General features: G+C 42.2%; 1 protein-coding gene across 1 annotated transcript in view; it reads left to right on the forward strand.

Annotated features, from left to right (window-relative positions):
- The window catches only part of LOC125084687 (contactin-associated protein-like 3), a 158,984-nt gene that overhangs the window by 79,886 nt on the left and 59,371 nt on the right, over positions 1–19,727 (forward strand). Inside the window, exons 10-11 of the mRNA XM_047702357.1 lie at positions 2,313–2,484; positions 17,200–17,306. Coding sequence (XP_047558313.1) covers positions 2,313–2,484; positions 17,200–17,306 — 279 coding nt within the window. The remainder of the gene's footprint in view (positions 1–2,312; positions 2,485–17,199; positions 17,307–19,727) is intronic.

A 19,727-nucleotide genomic window follows, 5' to 3' on the forward strand; every position in this document is an offset into this window, starting at 1 on the left:
CCCCTCATGCTGTCACTGTCTCCATCTCTCGTTTTCTCACATAAATAAATAAATCTTTCTAAAAAAATTAATTACTGATTCTATTTCATTTAAAAAATAAGAGACTTATAAAATAACCTCAAACCCCACCTGTAAATATTACCAAAAACTTCCTTAATATTTAAATGCTTGGAAAATGATTTTTTAATGATTTTTTTAAGAAAGATGAATAGTTATGACACTGTATCTAACAAGTTAAAAGAAAACATTCTCCTGGAAATGATGTCAATGAGACATAATTGTATAAGGCACAGAATGAATTAAATAGGTGAGTTTCTCAGGAAGCATAAAATTTGTTTCACAATTTCTTGGAATTAAAAGAATATTAAATTATTTAAAGATGTCCTTCTATTGTGTTTGTTTCTGAAAGTAAAATACTCAATTAAGTGAATGCTTTGAGATTTTATCCCACGTGGCTACAGGTAGGTTCCCCAGGAAGCTGGCTCTCTGCTTGGGAGACTCATGTGTACGGTGGTTTAGTGAGGTTAGTTCTCAGGAACGACCCCCACCCAGGGAGGGGAGAGAGCAGCTGGGATGAGCAGAGATAAGGCGAGGCACGATGCCGTTGCATAGAAACCTCAAGGGAGCTCTGAAGAAGCATTGCCCCTCAGGGACATCCCAGTTGAGGCTGTGGGTCACTGACCCATCCATTGCATCCATGGGCACTGGCCATCCCTGGGGAGGGTACCACCCATGAGACTCTGCTCCCTGCAGCTAGGGCAGTTTCTGAGGAGAACCTCAGCCTCAGTCCCCAAAATGAGGGGTGTGTGTGAAATGGAGATGAAGCTGTGTCTGTAGATTTCTCCGCATGATGGCATTTCACCAAAGCATTTGCAGTGAGTCTGTTTCTCTTTTCCTGTCCCCTGGGAATCTGGCGGTGCTCACATCGAAGGACCTGTGATTGCTTTGAGGGCAGCTCTGCAGAGGTTGGGAGAGCACGTGCCAGTCTCCTGACCCCACGAGGAGAAGGAGGCAGCTCTGAACCCCAATTGACTTTGACTTTGATTTCAAAGCTGTGTCCTTGCTCATCATGGGTATAAGAGCCTTGTCTTCGTGGGAAACCAGGGGGATACAATAAAACCACAGGCTAAGCATTGTGGTTTGTAATGGTAGAAGATAACCTGAGGCAGATTCAAATTTTTAAGGGTGTTTTGGAGCAAAAACTGATCCAAATCATACAACACGGAAGTAGAAGTGGTCAGGAGTGCTCCGTGGGCAGGAGCGGGGGAAGGGCTCCCGGAGAGGAGGGGTGGCAGCAGGGAGAGGAATTACTGATCGGCTCCGCTCTGGCTGAAAGCAGGGGTGGCTGGCTGGGGCCGCTGTCCGTAGGTTCCAGTTTCAGAGCCTTGACGAGCCACATGAAGCCACACAGAAATCAAACTCATTTACAGTCTCAAACTATGGTTTGCTGTCCTAGGCCACTGAAGCTTTTGGTGAGTCACCGCGGTCTGATGGCCTCTTTCCTTCATTAATTTAACAGTAATTTACAGCAAGCTAATTAGTGAATGCAGCAGAACTTGTAAAAATTTACTATTATTGAAAACAGTCAAAGCCCGTTTCTTTTTGCATGGGGTGCCCCAGGATGCTAACTTTTCTCCGTTATTCTCAGGGCCATATTGTTGAGATACTTGTTAACTGTGTGTGTGTGTGTGTGTGTGTGTGTGTGTGTGTGTGTGTTAAAAGGTATTTCACTAAAATGCCTCATTCAGAAACAGTTGGAAATGTAAGTCACTTACATTGTCGTTCGAGGTCTCTGAGTGTGTATGGTCAAACCTTGTTTTAACTGTGTTGTGCTTGCACACGCACACACGCACGCCCAGAGTAGGAATCTCACATACATAGTTATTTCTCAAGCATTTTAAATTTCATAGGTCCTAGTAGGCCTGTGATTTTTTCCTTCTGATTCTGTTATCCCATGGCCTTTACTTCATATAGTTTAATATCATGCTGAAAGGACCGATTTCTTCAGGTGGTTTCGAAAGAGAAATCAAACTCAGCTTAGAGTAAATGGGCCTTGACTGTACTGGTAGAGTCTACCTTCGGCTACCTTTGGCTACCTTCAGCCAGCCACCAGCCTGGCTCGAGTTGTTATTTCTGTGCTTTAGCAAAACCAGTAGTGTCTGTTCTCAGCCCTCCACTGCCCCGTCCATGAGGAAGCGTAATCTTCAGGCGTCTGCGAGCAGGAGGCAGCAAACTTGCACGTACAGAATACTGACGGCTGTTTTGGTCATGACTGTTGACTTTCTCCTTTGTGTGTCTCCATGTTCATTCAGGCTGTCCTGACAGCAGCTCTGGCCCTGGATGCGGAGGTCCCCTGGGCGGGTTTCAGGGCTGCCTGAGGCTCATCTCCATTGGTGACCAGGCGGTGGACCCTATCATGGTACAGCAGGGGTCGCTGGGGACTTTCCGTGACCTCCAGATAGACACATGTGGCCTCACTGACAGGTAAAGCCGTCCCAGGTCATTTTGGCATTCCTGATTTCAATTTTTGGGTAGTGGGTTAAGAAGAAATGAGCTGCTGAGGGGGAGCACCTCCTTCTAGCCCCTTCTCTCTTTCTGATAGCCAACCCGTATGGAAAAATATAATTAATTGAAAACTAGAAAACGACCCTGTTTAATTTCAAACTGTTGCTCCTTTCAGATGGTGTCTTCTTAGAAGATGCACTGTTGTGAGTTTTCCTTGCATTTGTCCCCAAGCCACTTAGTTTTTATAGAATCCTGTACGTGGTGCTATAATTGTCGATGAGTGTAAATACTGATGAGTAAAAATACTTCTAAAAATTCTTTCACGGCACAAAACAGATTAGAATATTCTAGAAAGATGATGAATCGTTGAGGACCAGGAAGTTGAAAGCCACATGTGGTCAGCGGGATTCACCCCACACTCCCTTCTCTATGTGGAAAATGAAAAGTAACTCTTCCCCTAGAAGGGTCTCAGCCTCGGGGATTCTTAGTCACACAAACACGAAGAGGAATGGAAGGAACCCAGTTACCGCACACTGAACAACATACCAGTCAGTGAGGACATAGTGGGGGACAAGTGCAAGCGGACAAAGGCACAAACTTCCCACTCTAAAATAAGTAAGTGTGGAGACGTAGTGAGCAGCATGATGACTGTAGTGAATACTGTTGTGCATATTTGAAAGTCGCTGAGGATCCTGAAAGTTCTCGTCGCAAGAAAAAGTTTTTGTGACTGTGTGTGGTGCTGGATGTTAGTGAGACTTATTGTGGTGATCATGTCACAAGATACACAAATATTGACTCATTCTATTGTACACCTGAAACTAATATAATGTTTTAAGTCAATTGTACCTCAATTAAAAAAGAAAGAAAGAAAGAAGGAAAGAAGACCCCCGAAACCGTAGGACGTTAAAATCACGAAGTCTTGCAACTTTATTCAAACTGTCTTATTTGTCGCACTCTTGGACTTTCAGGTTTTCTAGCTAAAAGGGATGGCTTAGCTTGATGACATTAGATTTTTTTCTGTGCCTGGTATGTCTGCCCTTCCTGAAGCAGGACTGCCTTATGTTCCTGTTGAATAAGTGAGCACACTCCAGACACCCTCCCACATCTGTGTGTGGCCATCCTCTTCCAAGTTCACGCTGTGCAAAGTGCTTTGTGCAGTAAATCTGTTCCCAGTTTAACGGCAGTAGTCGGAATCCCACGTCAGGTCCAATAAAGTACAAGTTATGTTGCAATTTGGCAGTGTGTTAGAAAACCATAAGTTCCAGTAACTTGAAATATTAACTCATAAGAACTTGCTTTCCTTAATGCAGATGTTCATGGGTATTGTTTACATTCTGTTCATTTGTAGGGGCAAAAGGAGATTCAAAGAATTAGGCAAAGACTTTGAATCCTAATTCTCAGATTATGAAAGTTATGCTGGCGTAGAATCTGGCTTCGTCTGTAAGTTATAGCTTCCGCCAGTTCTGGAATCCTGAATCTTAGTATTGGGAGGGGGTTCAAAAACACTCGCTTGGAGGTAAGGTATAGCCCTCAATGATGAGAATGGCTGTCAGTGGCTCAGGAGGGCCAGGGGTCAGGGGTCAGGTTGTTGTTCAGTCGTGGAGCTTGTAATGCTCACAGGAAGTTACTTCAGTGCCCTGGGAATTCCTGCACAAAGCATGATGCAATCACAGTGTTTCTCTTACATAAGAAATGCATATTGCTCCTATGTGCAGAAAGGTCTTTAGCCAAAACTGGAGGAGGAGTCAAGATGGCGGAGAAGTAGCAGCTGAGACTACTTCAGGTAGCGGGAGATCAGCTAAATAGCTTATCTAAAGATTGCAAACACCTACAAATCCAACGGGAGACTGAAGAGAAGAAGAACAGCAATTCTAGAAACAGAAAATCAACCACTATCTGAAAGGTAGGACTGGCGGAGAAGTGAATCCAAAGCGACGGGAAGATAGAACGTGGGGGGAGGGGCCGGCTCCCGGCGAGCGGCGGAGCAACGGAGCAAAATCAGGACTCTTAAAAGTCTGTTCCGCTGAGGGATATCTCTCCAGAGGCTTAACTGGGGTGAAGCCCAGGCGGGGTCAGCGCAGCCTCAGGTCCCACAAGGTCACAGAAGGATCGGGGGTGTCTGAGTGTTGCAGAGCTTACTGGTATTGGAACAGGGAAGCCGGCTACAGAAACAGAGCCAAGGAGTGAGCTCTAAACTCGGGGTTACCTTGAACCGGTCACAGGCTCAGTCAGCTCGGAGCGCGGCTGGAGGCCAGGGTGACGGGAGTCATTGGGCGCTGTTCTCTGAGGGCGCACTGAGGAGTGGGGCCCCGGGCTCTCGGCTCCTCCGGGCCGGAGACCAGGAGGCCGCCATCTTCATTCCTGTCTTCCAGAACTCTACGGAAAGCGCTCAGGGAACAAAAGCTCCCGAAAGCAAACCCAGCAAACCCGAGTGGATTACTCAGCCCCGCCTCGGGTAAGGGCGGTGCAACTCCGCCTGGGGCAAAGACGCTTGAGAATCACTACAACAGGCCCCTCCCCCAGAAGATCAATGAGAAAACCAGCCAGGACCAAGTTCACCTACCAAGGAGTGCAGGTTCAATACCAAGGAGAGCGGCGGAATTCCAGAGGAGAAGAAAGTAAAGCATGGAACTCAAGGCTTTCTCCCCATGATTCTTTAGCCTTGCAGTTAATTTAATTTTTTTTCTTTCTTTTTCAATTTTTTTTCTCTTCTTCTGCTAAATTTTTTTTAACTTTTACCGTTTTCTTTTTTAACATTTTTTAAATAGTTTATCTAAAATATATATATATATATTTCCTTTTTATATTTTTTATCAGCTTTCTTTTTTTAATAGTTTCTTTTTTTTTCTTTTTTCTTTCTGAACCCCTTTCTATCTCCTTTCTCCCCCCTCACAATTTGGAATCTCTTCTGATTTGGCTAAAGCATATTTTCCTGGGGTTGTTGCCACACTTTTAGTATTTTACTTGCTCCTTCATATACTCTTATCTGGACAAAATGACAAGGTGGAAAAATTCACAACACAAAAAAGAACAAGAAGCAGTACCAAAGGCTAGGGACCTAATCAATACAGACATTGGTAATATGTCAGATATAGAGTTCAGAATGACGATTCTCAAGGTTCTAGCCGGGCTTGAAAAAGGCATGGAAGATATTAAAGCACCCCTCTCGGGAGATATAAAAGCCCTTTCTGGAGAAATAAAAGAACTAAAATCTAACCAAGTTGAAATCAAAAAAGCTATTAATGAGGTGCAATCAAAAATGGAGGCTCTCACTGCTAGGATAAATGAGGCAGAAGAAAGAATTAGCGATATAGAAGACCAAATGACAGAGAATAAAGAAGCTGAGCAAAAGAGGGACAAACAGATACTGGACCACGAGGGGAGAATTCGAGAGATAAGTGACACCATAAGACGAAACAACATTAGAATAATTGGGATTCCAGAAGAAGAGGAAACGGAGAGGGGAGCAGAAGGTATGTTGGAGAGAATTATTGGAGAGAATTTCCCCAATATGGCAAAAGGAACAAGCATCAAAATCCAGGAGGTTCAGAGAACCCCCCTCAAAATCAATAAGAATAGGTCCACACCCCATCACCTAATAGTAAAATTGACAAGTCTTAGTGACAAAGAAAAGATCCTGAAAGCAGCCCGGGAAAAGAAGTCTGTAACTTACAATGGTAAAAATATTAGATTGGCAGCAGACTTATCCACAGAGACCTGGCAGGCCAGAAAGAGCTGGCATGATATATTCAGAGTACTAAATGAGAAAAACATGCAGCCAAGAATACTATATCCAGCTAGGCTATCATTGAAAATAGACGGAGAGATTAAAAGCTTCCAGGACAAACAAAAACTGAAAGAATTTGCAAACACCAAACCAGCTCTACAGGAAATATTGAAAGGGGTCCTCTAAGCAAAGAGAGACCCTAAAAGTAGTAGATCAGAAAGAAACAGAGACAATATACAATAACAGTCACCTTACAGGCAATACAATGGCACTAAATTCATATCTCTCAATACTTACCCTGAATGTGAATGGGCTAAATGCCCCCATCAAAAGACACAGGGTATCAGAATGGATAAAAAAACAAAACCCATCTATATGTTGCCTACAAGAAACTCATCTTAAACCCGAAGACACCTCCAGGTTTCAAGTGAGGGGGTGGAAAAGAATTTACCATGCTAATGGACATCAGAAGAAAGCAGGAGTGGCAATCCTTATAGCAGATCAATTAGATTTTAAGCCAAAGACTATACTAAGAGATGAGGAAGGACACTCTATCATACTCAAAGGAACTGTCCAACAAGAAGATCTAACAATTTTAAATATCTATGCCCCTAACGTGGGAGCAGCCAACTATATAAGCCAATTAATAACAAAATCAAAGAAACACATCGACAAGAATACAATAATAGTAGGGGATTTTAACACTCCCCTCACTGAAATGGACAGATCATCCAAGCAAAAGATCAACAAGGAAATCAAGGCCTTAAATGACACACTGGACCAGATGGACATCACAGATAATATTCAGAACATTTCATCCCAAAGCAACAGAATACACATTCTTCTCTAGTGCACATGGAACATTCTCCAGAATAGATCACATTCTTGGTCCTAAATCAAGTCTCAACCGGTATCAAAAGATTGGGTTCATTCCCTGCATATTTTCAGACCACAATGCTCTGAAGCTAGAACTCAATAACAAGAGGAAATTTGGAAAGAACCCAAATCCATGGAGACTAAACAGCATCCTTCTAAAGAATGAATGGGTCAATCAGGAAATTAAAGAAGAATTGAAAAAATTTATGGAAACACATGATAATGAAAACACAACGGTTCAAAATCTGTGGGACACAACAAAGGCAGTCCTGAGGGGAAAATATATAGCGGTACAAGCCTTTCTCAAGAAATAAGAAAGGTCTCAGGTACACAACCTAACCCTACACCTAAAGGAGCTGGAGAAAGAACAAGAAAGAAACCCTAAACCCAGCAGGAGAAGAGAAATCATAAAGATCAGAGCAGAAATCAATGAAATAGAAACCAAAAAAACAATAGAACAAATCAACGAAACTAGGAGCTGGTTCTTTGAAAGAATTAATAAGATTGATAAACCCCTGGCCAGACTTATCAAAAAGAAAAGAGAAAGGACCCAAATAAATAAAATCATGAATGAGAGTGGAGAGATCACAACGAACACCAAAGAAATACAGATAATTATAAAAACATATTATGAGCAACTCTACGCCAACAAATTTGACAATCTGGAAGAAATGGATGCATTCCTAGAGACATATAAACTACCACAACTGAACCAAGAAGAAATGGAAAGCCTGAACAGACCCATAACCAGTAAGGAGATTGAAACAGTCATCAAAAATCTCCAAACAAACAAAAGCCCAGGGCCAGATGGCTTCCCGGGGGAATTCTACCAAACATTTAAAGAAGAACTAATTCCTATTCTCCTGAAACTGTTCCAAAAAATAGAAATAGAAGGAAAACTTCCAAACTCATTTTATGAGGCCAGCATCACCTTGATCCCAAAACCAGACAAGGATCCCATCAAAAAAGAGAACTACAGACCAATATCCTTGATGAACACAGATGCAAAAATTCTCGCCAAAATACTAGCCAATAGGATTCAACAGTACATTAAAAGGATTATTCACCACGACCAAGTGGGATTTATTCCAGGGCTGCAAGTTTGGTTCAACATCCGCAAATCAATCAATGTGATACAACACATTAATAAAAGAAAGAACAAGAATCATATGATACTCTCCATAGATGCTGAAAAAGCATTTGACAAAGTACAGCATCCCTTCCTGATCAAAACTCTTCAAAGTGTAGGGATAGAGGGCACATACCTCAATATTATCAAAGCCATCTAAGAATAAGCCACCGCAAATATCATTCTCAATGGAGAAAAACTGAAAGCTTTTCCGCTAAGGTCAGGAACACGGCAGGGATGTCCGTTATCACCACTGCTATTCAACATAGTACTAGAAGTCCTAGCCTCAGCAATCAGACAACAAAAGGAAATTAAAGGCATCCAAATCAGCAAAGAAGAAGTCAAACTATCACTCTTTGCAGATGATATGATACTATATGTGGAAAACCCAAAAGACTCCACTCCAAAGCTGCTAGAACTTGTACAGGAATTCAGTAAAGTGTCAGGATATAAAATCAATGCACAGAAATCAGTTGCATTTCTCTACACCAACAACAAGACAGAAGAAAGAGAAATTAAGGAGTCCATCCCATTTACAATTGCACCCAAAACTATAAGATACCTAGGAATAAAACTAACCAAAGAGACTAAGAATCTATACACAGAAAACTATAAAGTACTCATGAAAGAAATTGAGGAAGACACAAAGAAATGGAAAAATGTTCCATGCTCCTGGATTGGAAGAATAAATATTGTGAAAATGTCTATGCTACCTAAAGCAATCTATACATTTAATGCAATTCCTATCAAACTACCATCCATTTTTTTTTCAAAGAAATGGAACAAATAATCCTAAAATTTATATGGAACCAGAAAAGACCTCGAATAGCCAAAGGAATATTGAAAAAGAAAGCCAAAGTTGGTGGCATCACATTTCCAGACTTCAAGCTCTATTACAAAGCTGTCATCTCAAGACAGCATGGTACTGGCACAAAAACAGACACATAGATCAATGGAACAGAATAGAGAGCCCAGAAATGGACCCTCAACTCTATGGTCAACTCATCTTTGACAAAGCAGGAAAGAATGTCCAATGGAAAAAAGACAGCCTCTTCAATAAATGGTGTTGGGAAAATTGGACAGCCACATGCAGAAAAATGAAATTGGATCATTTCCTTACACCACACACGAAAATAGACTCAAAATGGATGAAGGATCTCAACGTGAGAAAGGAATCCTTCAAAATCCTTGAGGAGAACACAGGCAGCAACCTCTTCGACCTCAGCCGCAGCAACATCTTTCTAGGAACATCGCCAAAGGCAAGGGAAGCAAGGGCAAAAATGAACTATTGGGATTCTATCAAGATCAAAAGCTTTTGCACAGCAAAGGAAACAGTGAACAAAACCAAAAGACAACTGACAGAATGGGAGAAGATATTTGCAAATGACATATCAGATAAAGGGCTAGTGTCCAAAATCTATAAAGAACTTAGCAAACTCAACACCCAAAGAACAAATAATCCAATCAAGAAATGGGCAGAGGACATGAACAGACATTTCTGCAAAAGAAGACATCCAGATGGCCAACAGACACATGAAAAAGTGCTCCATATCACTCGGCATCAGGGAAATACAAATCAAAACCACCATGAGATATCACCTCACACCAGTCAGAATGGCTAAAATTAACAAGTCAGGAAATGACAGATGCTGGCGAGGATGCGGAGAAAGGGGAACCCTCCTACACTGTTGGTGGGAATGTAAGCTTGTGAAACCACTCTGCAAAACAGCATGGAGGTTCCTCAAAATGTTGAAAATAGAACTACCCTATGACCCAGCAATTGCACTGCTGGGTATTTACCCTAAAGATACAAACATAGTGATCCGAAGGGGCACGTGCCCCCGAATGTTTATAGCAGCAATGTCTACAATAGCCAAACTATGGAAAGAACCTAGATGTCCATCAACAGACGAATGGATAAAGAAGATGTGGTATATATACACAATGGAATACTATGCAGCCATCAAAAGAAATGAAATCTTGCCATTTGCGACGACGTGGATGGAACTAGAGGGTATCATGCTTAGCGAAATAAGTCAATCGGAGAAAGACAACTATCATATGATCTCCCTGATATGAGGGAGAGGAGATGCAACATGGGGGGTCGAGGGGGTAGGAGAAGAGTAAATGAAACAAGATGGGATTGGGAGGGAGACAAACCATAAGTGACTCTTAATCTCACAAAACAAACTGAGGGTTGATGGGGGGAGGGGGTTGGGAGAGGGGGTGTGTTTATGGATATTGGGGAGGGTATGTGCTATGGTGAGTGTTGTGAAGTGTGTAAACCTGGCGATTCGCAGACCTGTACCCCTGGGGATAAAAATATATGTTTATAAAGCTGTAAAAAAAAAAAAAAAGAAAGAAAGAAAGGATGAATCCCCAAGTTTTATAGCAACTTGGACGGGACTGGAAGAGATTATGCTGAGTGAAATAAGTCAAGCAGAGAGAGTCAATTATCATATGGTTTCACTTATTTGTGGAGCATAACAAATAGCATGGAGGACAAGGGGAGATGGAGAGGAGAAGGGAGTTGAGGGAAATTGGAAGGGGAGGTGAACCATGAGAGACTATGGACTCTGAAAAACGATCTGAGAATTTTGAAGGGGTGGGGGGTGGGAGGTTGGGGGCACCAGGTGGTGGGTATTGTAGAGGGCACGGATTGCATGGAGCACTGGGTGTGGTGGAAAAATAATGAATACTGTTATGCTGAAAAAAATAAAAAAATTAAAGAAAAAAAAATATATGTTTATAAAAAATAAAATTAAAAAAATAAATAAATAAGTAAAGTACTCTTAAAAAAAAAAAAAAAGAAAGACAGGTCTTTAGCCAAAACCAAAAACAACAACAACAACAAAGTATGCATGAGGTATGCCTCTGTGTGTGTGTGTGTGTGTGTGTTTCTCCAAAATAGAAAGATTCTCCATATCACACCCAAAAATTGTTGTTAGAAGTATGTACCAGCAATGGAAAGGGACCTCTGGGATCTGGGGTATTAAGTTACCTTCCCCACTCAAAGCAGAAGCTGAGGTTCATGGCAATCCCGTAAGTGGGTCTGAAAAGAGCCATTGGCAATTTGGCTGATGTAGCCAATAATTGTAATTTTTTATGGTTTTTGTGGCATCAGAAAACACATCCTTACTCTTCACTATTACAAACATTCACTCTTCCTTAGTGCTTCAGGCCACACCTCCACCTCCATGTTCAATGCATCATGAAAGAGATTCACGTGGAAATACGACAGAGCAACCATCCATGCCAGGCTCTTGCCAGGCACTTGCTCCATGCTGAGCCCGTTGTCGCCAGCCTGCACCTTTCCTGTCCAGAGCCAGTCACACTGTGTTCAGGTGAAGCTGCGATTTATGATTGCAATGCAGGCAATTTTGTAACTCTTATCTAGTCGGGCAAAGGAGTTAATAATTCATGATGCATAACAGCACTCCTGGCCCAACGGCACAGCAGGTTATGAAAAGATGTTTGAAACTGGCTGGGGATACAGGAGACCTTCCTGAGCTGCACAAGGACTCATGCGTATGGTGCTCTGTGCACCCCAGGCTCCCATGAAACTGGGAAAGCTGTGGGTTCTTGGGGAAAAGGCTTCAGGAACGAGGTTATTGTGGTGAAGGATCATGTCTCACAGCAATTGTGTTTTGGATATTAGGATTTCGTGTCCTATAACTCAGGTTACACGGTCCTTTCCAGGTTTCTTTTAGGATCACAGGAATGCCACCTTGAACATCTCTAGGCATGAACTGTACTGATGGGGCCACTTTTCCCACCTCAGTGGACTTTGGCCAGTGTTCATCTTCTAGATGCTAAATGCAGCATCATGTGCTCTACGTGTTATTTTTTAGAGATCAGTAGACTGAAGTGGAAGTTGTGGGGAGGTTGTGGAGACATGCAGGACGGGTGCCTAATTTGTGCTGGGACAAGAGAGGAAGAGAGACACCTACCCTGGGGTGGAAGGTGGGTACATCAGTTGAGTGAGAGAGGCTGGACATCCAGCGAAGGTACAGCCATGAGCCCAAGCCAAAGTTCCGCCATGAGTCTGCCTGTTTGAACATGGCTGCTGTAGAAATTGGGTGTCTGAGGATGAGCAGCAGGGATGGCGAGAGATTGGGTTGCCTGGATGGGAAGGGGTTACACTGCAGAGGCCTGGTGGCCAGTTCAAAATCTGGACACTGATCTAAGGTTCCCCAGGAAGTCACTGAAGGCTCTGTGCTAGGAAGCCACTTGCACAGCTAAGCAATACTGCCTATGGGGGAAGATGCTTTGGGTGTGGGCCACAGAGAGAGGGTGTGTGGCCCGGAGGCCAGGTAAGGACCTGCCTACCCATAGGAGAAGGGATGATAGCCTGAGGTAGGGAAGAGAAAAATGTAGATGACGTACACGGTGTTTGTTCAACAGAAGCACAAGCTGATGAGTGCGTGGCTATGGGGGGATGGAGAGGGACAGGTCAGGATGACCCTTGGGTTCTGGCTTGGACAGCTAGATAAAGGGTGGTGTCACCACTCAATGGAACACTGAAGAAGAAGCACGATTTTGGGAGGCAGAGTCAAGAAGCTTAGTTATTAAATCTGAAGATATTTAGGGAATCATAGAAGTACAAAATCCTAAAGTTGAGAAGAATCTTAAGCATGACATCTATTGAAGTTTCCATCTCAAAGCGGAGATCTCTTTCTCACTGTAGAGAAGAGAATCCTGTTTCTGTTCCATCTTTCAGGAATGAGATCCTTGCCCATTCACCAAATGCTTCATCAGTGTCCTCTTTTCCACCCAGATTTCTACCACGAATCTTCATATTTCCTGCTCTAAGTTTAGGCACACTTTATCCCCATAGTCCAACAAGTACTCAGTGAATTCCCTTCATTGGCACTCCTCTAGGCTAATGTCTGTTCTCTTAGCAATTGTTTAGATGTCAAGGCATTAAGCACTATCTCAATTCTGATTGCCTTCCTCTGCACCAACTGTGGCCAACATCTTCCCTAAATATGGAAGGGACCTGGTCCATGCACGATATGTAGGATTCATAACCTCCCTCCCCAAAGAAACTGGTGCAGACCAAGCTCACCTCATCTGCGTGTAAGCATCACCAGCATGCTGGACTTGTGGTTTCCACCAATCACAAATGTGGGGGTGTGCCGCCATTTTAGTTTTCTTACTATAGCTGGTGCCTCTCTCTGGTCTTCCTTGTGCATGCTGGGTCCTGCCAGGAAAGCTGGAGGTTTGGGGTAAGGAAGATGACCTCAGGTGTGTAGAGTCAAGGAAACTGTCCTAAATAGACCAAGGACATGGGACAACAGTCACTAAGGAAAGGGCCCAGGTACAAACAGACCTGCTCTATAATCATTGGAGGTGAAGAGACATTCTTCCATTTTCCCAAGAAGCTCACCTTCTAGTTCTTGGCATGGAATCAGGTGTCTTATATTCAAATGCCAGAAGACCTAGCAGGAGAGTGTTTATGTGTGTCCTTTGAAAGACGTTGGGCTCATTTCCAGCACCTTCCTCCCAAACAGCAAAGGAGTGCTAACTGCCTATAGAGTAGAAGGAACCCAAAGTTACCCATTCCTTTGACTCCTTGAGAGAAATAGGCATTGAGCTCCAGAGGATAACAAGTACTTATGTAAGTTCCTGCATATGTATGAGGCTTCTGAAGGACTATATCGAGAGCTTTAACTGTATTATAAGAGAGTCTATGTGGCTTGTCAGGACCCAAGTAATCTGCCTTTAAATTGATGTCAGTCTTCATTTCTACATCATTGAAAAGGTGTGGTGCATAACATTCCTTTGTGAGGATATTAACAAATTTGTTTTACCCATTCTTCATTTGATGGACATACAGGTTGTTTCTACTTTTTGACTCTTATGAATAATGCTGATATAAACATGAATGTACAGGGTTTTGTGCAGACCTGTGTTTTTGGTTCTCTTGGGCAGATGCCTAGGAGCAGAATTGCTGGGTCAGGGTGAGTTTGTGTTTAACTGCTTGAGGAACTTCCAGATTGATTTCCAAAATACCATTTTATATTCCCAGCAGTGATGTAGAAGGGTCCAAATCCTCCTTGGCCCTGCCTACACCTATTATGATGTCTTTTTGATGAGAACCATTCCAGTGGGTGAGAAGTGGCATCTCATTGTGGTTTTGATTTGCGCTTTCCAAATGACTAATGATGTTGAGCAGGCTTACATACGTGAATTTTCTGTCTAGTCATCTTTTGTAAGGCATCTGTTCATGATTACATACGTGTATTTTCCGTCTGGTCATCTTTTGTAAGGCATCTGTTCAGATCTTTTGACTCCTTGGACCCAGTTTTTAATTGGTTGTTCATTGCCCTTATTGTTGAATTTTTAAAAAGTTTTATCTATATTTTGGATATCTATCCTGTGTCAAATACAAATTTTGCAAAGACAGTCTTCAAGTCTGCGGCCTCTATTCTCATTCCCTTAAGTTTTAAATTTTAATGAAGCCTGAATTATCAATTTTTTCTTTCATAGACCATATTTGAAAAGTCATTGCCATGCCCAAGGTCAGCTAGATTTTTCTCCTGCGTTCTCTTCTGGGAGTTTAACAGTTTGGTATTTTACAATTAGGTCTATGATCTAAGTTAGGTTAACTTTAAGTTCTTTTAATCTGTAATTGAAACACAGTTTACATATTGTATTAGTTTTAGGTGTACAATAGAGTGAGTCAGCCATTATATACATTATGAAACACTCACCCTGAATGGTGTTCTTGCCAAGTGTCACCACACAAACTTATTATAATACTATTGACTATATTCTCTATGCTGTATTTTTCATCCCTGGCACTTATTTTATAACCAAAGGCTGTACCTCTCAATCCCATTCACATATTTTGCCCTTCTCCCCTCCCCCATTACCTGGCAACCACTAGTTTGTTCTCATATATATGAGTCTGTTTCTTTTTTATGGTCTTTTGTTTGCTCATTTGTTTGTTTGTTTGTTTTAGAGTCAACATTCAAATGAAATCATATGGTATTTGTCTTTCTCCATCTGACTTATTTCACTGAGCATAATACCTTCTAGATCCATCCGTGTTCTATCAAATAGCAAGATTTCTTTTATGGCCGAGCAGTCTACTGTTGTGTGTTTATATACCATATCTTCCTTGTGTGTTTATATACACATCTTCCTTGTCCACCCATCTGTTATGACTAGTCAGGTTGCTTCCATGTCTTGACTTTTGTAAATAATGCTTTGCAATGAACATAGGGTGCATGTATCCTTTGGAATTCATGTTTTTGTTTTTCTTGGAATTAATACCCAGAAGTGGAATTACTGGATCATATGTCATATCTATTCTTAGTTTTTTGGGGAACTTCCATACTGCTTCCTTAGTTGATGCACCAGTTTACATTCTCACCAACAGTGCACAAAGCTTCCCTTTTCACCACCTTCTCCCGAACACTTGCTATTTCCTGTCTTTTTGATACTAGCTATTCTGAGCAGAGTGAGATGAGATCTCATCATGGTTCTGATCTGCCTTTCCCTGATGATGAGTCATGAACATCTTTTCATGTGTCTGTTGGCCATCGGAAGGCCTCTTGGGAAAACATCTGTCCAGATTCAGTGCTGATTTTTTGTTATTTGTTTTTCTGATGTTGCATTATATCCACTCTTTATATATTTTAGTTATTAAGCTCTTATCAGATATATGATTTGCAAATATCCTCTCTCATTTGAAAGGTTGCTTTTTTGTTTGTTGATGGGACAAAACTTTCTTAGTTTGATGTAGTCCCAATAGTTTATTTTTGCTTTTGTTTCCCTTGCCTGAGGAGGCATATCTAGAAAAATATTGCTAAGGCTGATGGGCAAGGGTTTACTGCTTATATTTGTTCTAGAAGTTTTATGGTTTCAGGTATCACATTTAGGTCTTTATATATTTTGAGTTTATTTTTGTGTGTGGTGTAACAAAGTGGTCCAGTTCCCTTCTTTTGCATGTGGCTGTCCATTTTTCCCAGCATTCATTGAAGAGACTCTCTTTTCACCATTGTATATTCTTGCCTCCTTTGCCATAGATTAATTAACTATACGATCATGGGTCTATTTCTGCACTCTCACTTCTATGCCATGGGTCTCTGTGTCTGTTTTCGTGCCAGTACCATACTGTTTTGTTTACTGTAGCTTGGCGGTAGTTTGAAATCTAGAATTATACCTCTAGCTTTGTTCTTCTTTTTCAAGATTGTTTTGACTGTTCATGGTCTTTTGTCGTTCCATATAAATTTTAGGATTTTTTTTTTTTTGTTCTAGTTCTGTAGAAAGTACTATTGGCCTTTTGATAGGGACTGCGTTCAATAGGTAGATTGCTTTGGGCAGCAGGACGTTTTAACAATACTAATTCTTCCAATCCATGAGCATAACATGTCTTTCTGTTGTTTTGTGTCATCTCTGGTTTCTCTCATCAATATATTATAGTTTTCCAGGTACAGGTCTTCCACCCCCAAACACTCTTCTAGCCCCCGATGTCTCAGTTTGCTAATGCTCCATTTGTCAGAGCAAGTCCCATGCCCAACCCAGGTTGAAGAAGGCTAAGCCTCTTGGTGGGAGGATCTGCAGGTCCCACTGCAAGGACATGGAGGCCAGGAGGGGAACAGGTACAGCTGGCCGCCTTTGGCCTTTGCTAGCACTTTGACTTTGATCATGGATGAAACCAATCTTGCCTTATTTGTGAAAAAGCAAACACATTTTTTTGACAGAATGCAATGTGTAAAAAATTGATCTGCTGCCAATACAGAACAATCGGTAGTATCTAGTGGGTTTCTTATCTGTGGTGGGTACTGCATTAGGAAACCTTCTTGACAGACCCAGCAGGTTTTGTCCACGGTCTCATTTTTCTCCCGAAGGCCCTGTTGGTACCATGTTTCACTGTAGCAGGATAGAGCTAAGACACACATTTTCTCCTGACAGAATGTGGGGAAAAGCCAGTGTATCTGTTTTCTTGCAGGTGTTTGCCCAGCTACTGTGAACACGGGGGCGAATGCTCCCAGTCCTGGGACACCTTCAGCTGTGACTGCACGCACACTGGATACACGGGCGCAACCTGCCATTCCTGTAAGCCTCATACAGCAGTCTCAATTTCCGTGCAGTTCCTTTTTCCTTTCCGTGATTTGGTGTATATATGTCTGTATCTGTGCAATCATGTGGTGGAAAACAACAAAACCAGTAGGTATTTTAGAGACTAATTTGCGTCTGGTTTGGTTATTTATTTATTTTAGAGGTGGGGAGGGGTTGGGGGAGAGGGAGAGAGAGAATCCCAGTCCTGTATGGAGCTTGACATCAGACTCGATCTCATGAGCCTGAGATCATGACCTGAGTTGAAATCAGGAGTCAGACACTTAACTAACTGAACCACCCAGGTGCCCTTGTCTGGTTTATTTTTAATCAATTTTACTTCCTAGTCATGTTACAGTAGCTTACGGAAATCCATAATATCAAATAGGACAGGAAAAAAAATAAAATAGGAGGCAAAGGAAGATAAGTATAAGAAGATAAAATATAACAAAAAGTGAAAAAACAAGCTCCCTCTCCCCCAATACAAAAAGCAATCTAGATGGCATGGTGGTGTTACTTGTTCTGTTCCTTGGGTTGGACCCAACTTTGGTTCTCAAGTCCTGTCTGCCAAAGAAAGAGGACAAAGTACTTATGGTTAGTATTTATAAAATCACATGGGGAGAGTTTCTGGAGGAGCACAGGATGGGAAATACCATGAGGGGTTTCTAGATGTCATCCAGAAGCCAGGCAAACGTTCAGGTCCCTTGCAATCTTGATGCTCTTTGATGATGGTGGTGGTTTACACACTGGGGACTTACCACATGCCTGTGGGACCCTCACTTTGTCTAGTTCTGCATGTTTCAACTCCTTTAACCCTCAGAACTGCCCTGGAAAGTAAGTGCTTTATTTTCCACACTGTGCGCTTGAGGAAAGACAGAGGTCAGCTCCTTTGGCTGTGGTGACACTGCTGCCAGCGAGGGCTCTCGACCACCTCTCCATCCCATTTCTTCCACCTTGGATGCCAGTCTCTTTCCTGAAGAATTATTTTCTCAATTTCATAGCAAAGCATACTTTATTGACCCCTAATTCATTACTACTAGAAGCTCACAACAGAGCCCCAAGATCCTCACTGCTTTCTAATTACTAGCTTTTGTTGTTTATGTTTTTATTCTACTTTTTCCTTTTTTGGGTGTATCAGTGACATTTTTTAAAATTTATTTATTTTTATTCCAATTCCATTCATTAACACATAGTATATTATTAGTTTCAGAGGGAGAGGTCAGTGATTCATCCATCTTCTATAACACCCAGTGCCCATTCCATCCTGTGCCCTCCTTAAAGCCCATCACCTAGTGACCCCATCCTCCCACCCCTTCCCCTCCAGCAACCCTCATTTGTTTTCATAAGGATCTCTTATGGTTTGTCTCCCTCTCTGATTTCATCTTATTTTATATTTCTCTCCCTTCCCTTATGCTCCTCTGTTTTATTTCTTAAATTCCAATTTCGAGTGAGATCACATGATGGTTGTCTGTCTTGATTGACTTACTTCACTGAGCATAATATCCTGTAGTTCCATCCATGTTGTTGCACATGGCAAGATGTCATCCGTTCTGATGGCTGAGTAACATTCCATTGTATTTTCACATCACGTCTTCTTTATCCATTCATCTGTCAGTGGACATCTGGGCTCTTTCCCTGGTTTGGCTATGGTAGACATTGTTGCTATAAACATTGGGGCGCACGTGCCCCTTTGGATCACGACATTTGTATCTTCCAGGCAAACACCCAGTAGTGGAAATGCTGGGTCATAGGATAGCTCTATTTTCAACTTTTTGAGGAGCCTCCGTACTGTTTTCCAGAGTGGCTGCCACCATTTCTGAGTCCCTTCTTTTTTAGCATGTCTCCCTTCTCTGGGCCTTTAGAGACACAGCATGACATGAAAATTCACCCAGCAAAGCATGGATTGTCCCATATCCAACCTTAAGTGAACTGAACCCCAAGGAAGCAGGCATCATTGTTGGGATGAGAAGGCCCGGTCCCCAGCCCAGGGGGTTCTGTAGAGGGGCCAGGAGGCTCTGCAGACAAAGGGAGGTCACTCAACCCCCCAAAATCCCGTAAGTTCAACCAGAGCAATTCTACCTGCATCTCTATTTACTATTATGGTACCAGGTAAGAACTTGCTGAGGTAACTATTTGGAAGGAGCTGGGCATCTGGGCAGTCTGAGGCTGAGTGACTGGTCTAGAGTTGCAGCTAGGAATGGGGTGGCCTCCTACTTACAGTGTCTGCCCATCACATCGAGCAAGGTGTCCTACACAGACTTAATGACTAAGGCACAGTTGCTAAAGTGTTATCAGTAACTCTTATTTAAACATTGTTCCAAACAATTCTGATTGAAAAAGTCCCAGGTGTTATAAAAAAGGGTCTTTCCCTCGTGGCCTTCATAATTTGATTTGGTCGAATGACTGAACTGACTTTACTGT

This window comes from Lutra lutra, chromosome 14 (genome assembly GCF_902655055.1).
Source record: "Lutra lutra chromosome 14, mLutLut1.2, whole genome shotgun sequence".
In the NCBI taxonomy this organism is placed as follows: Eukaryota; Metazoa; Chordata; class Mammalia; order Carnivora; family Mustelidae; genus Lutra; species Lutra lutra.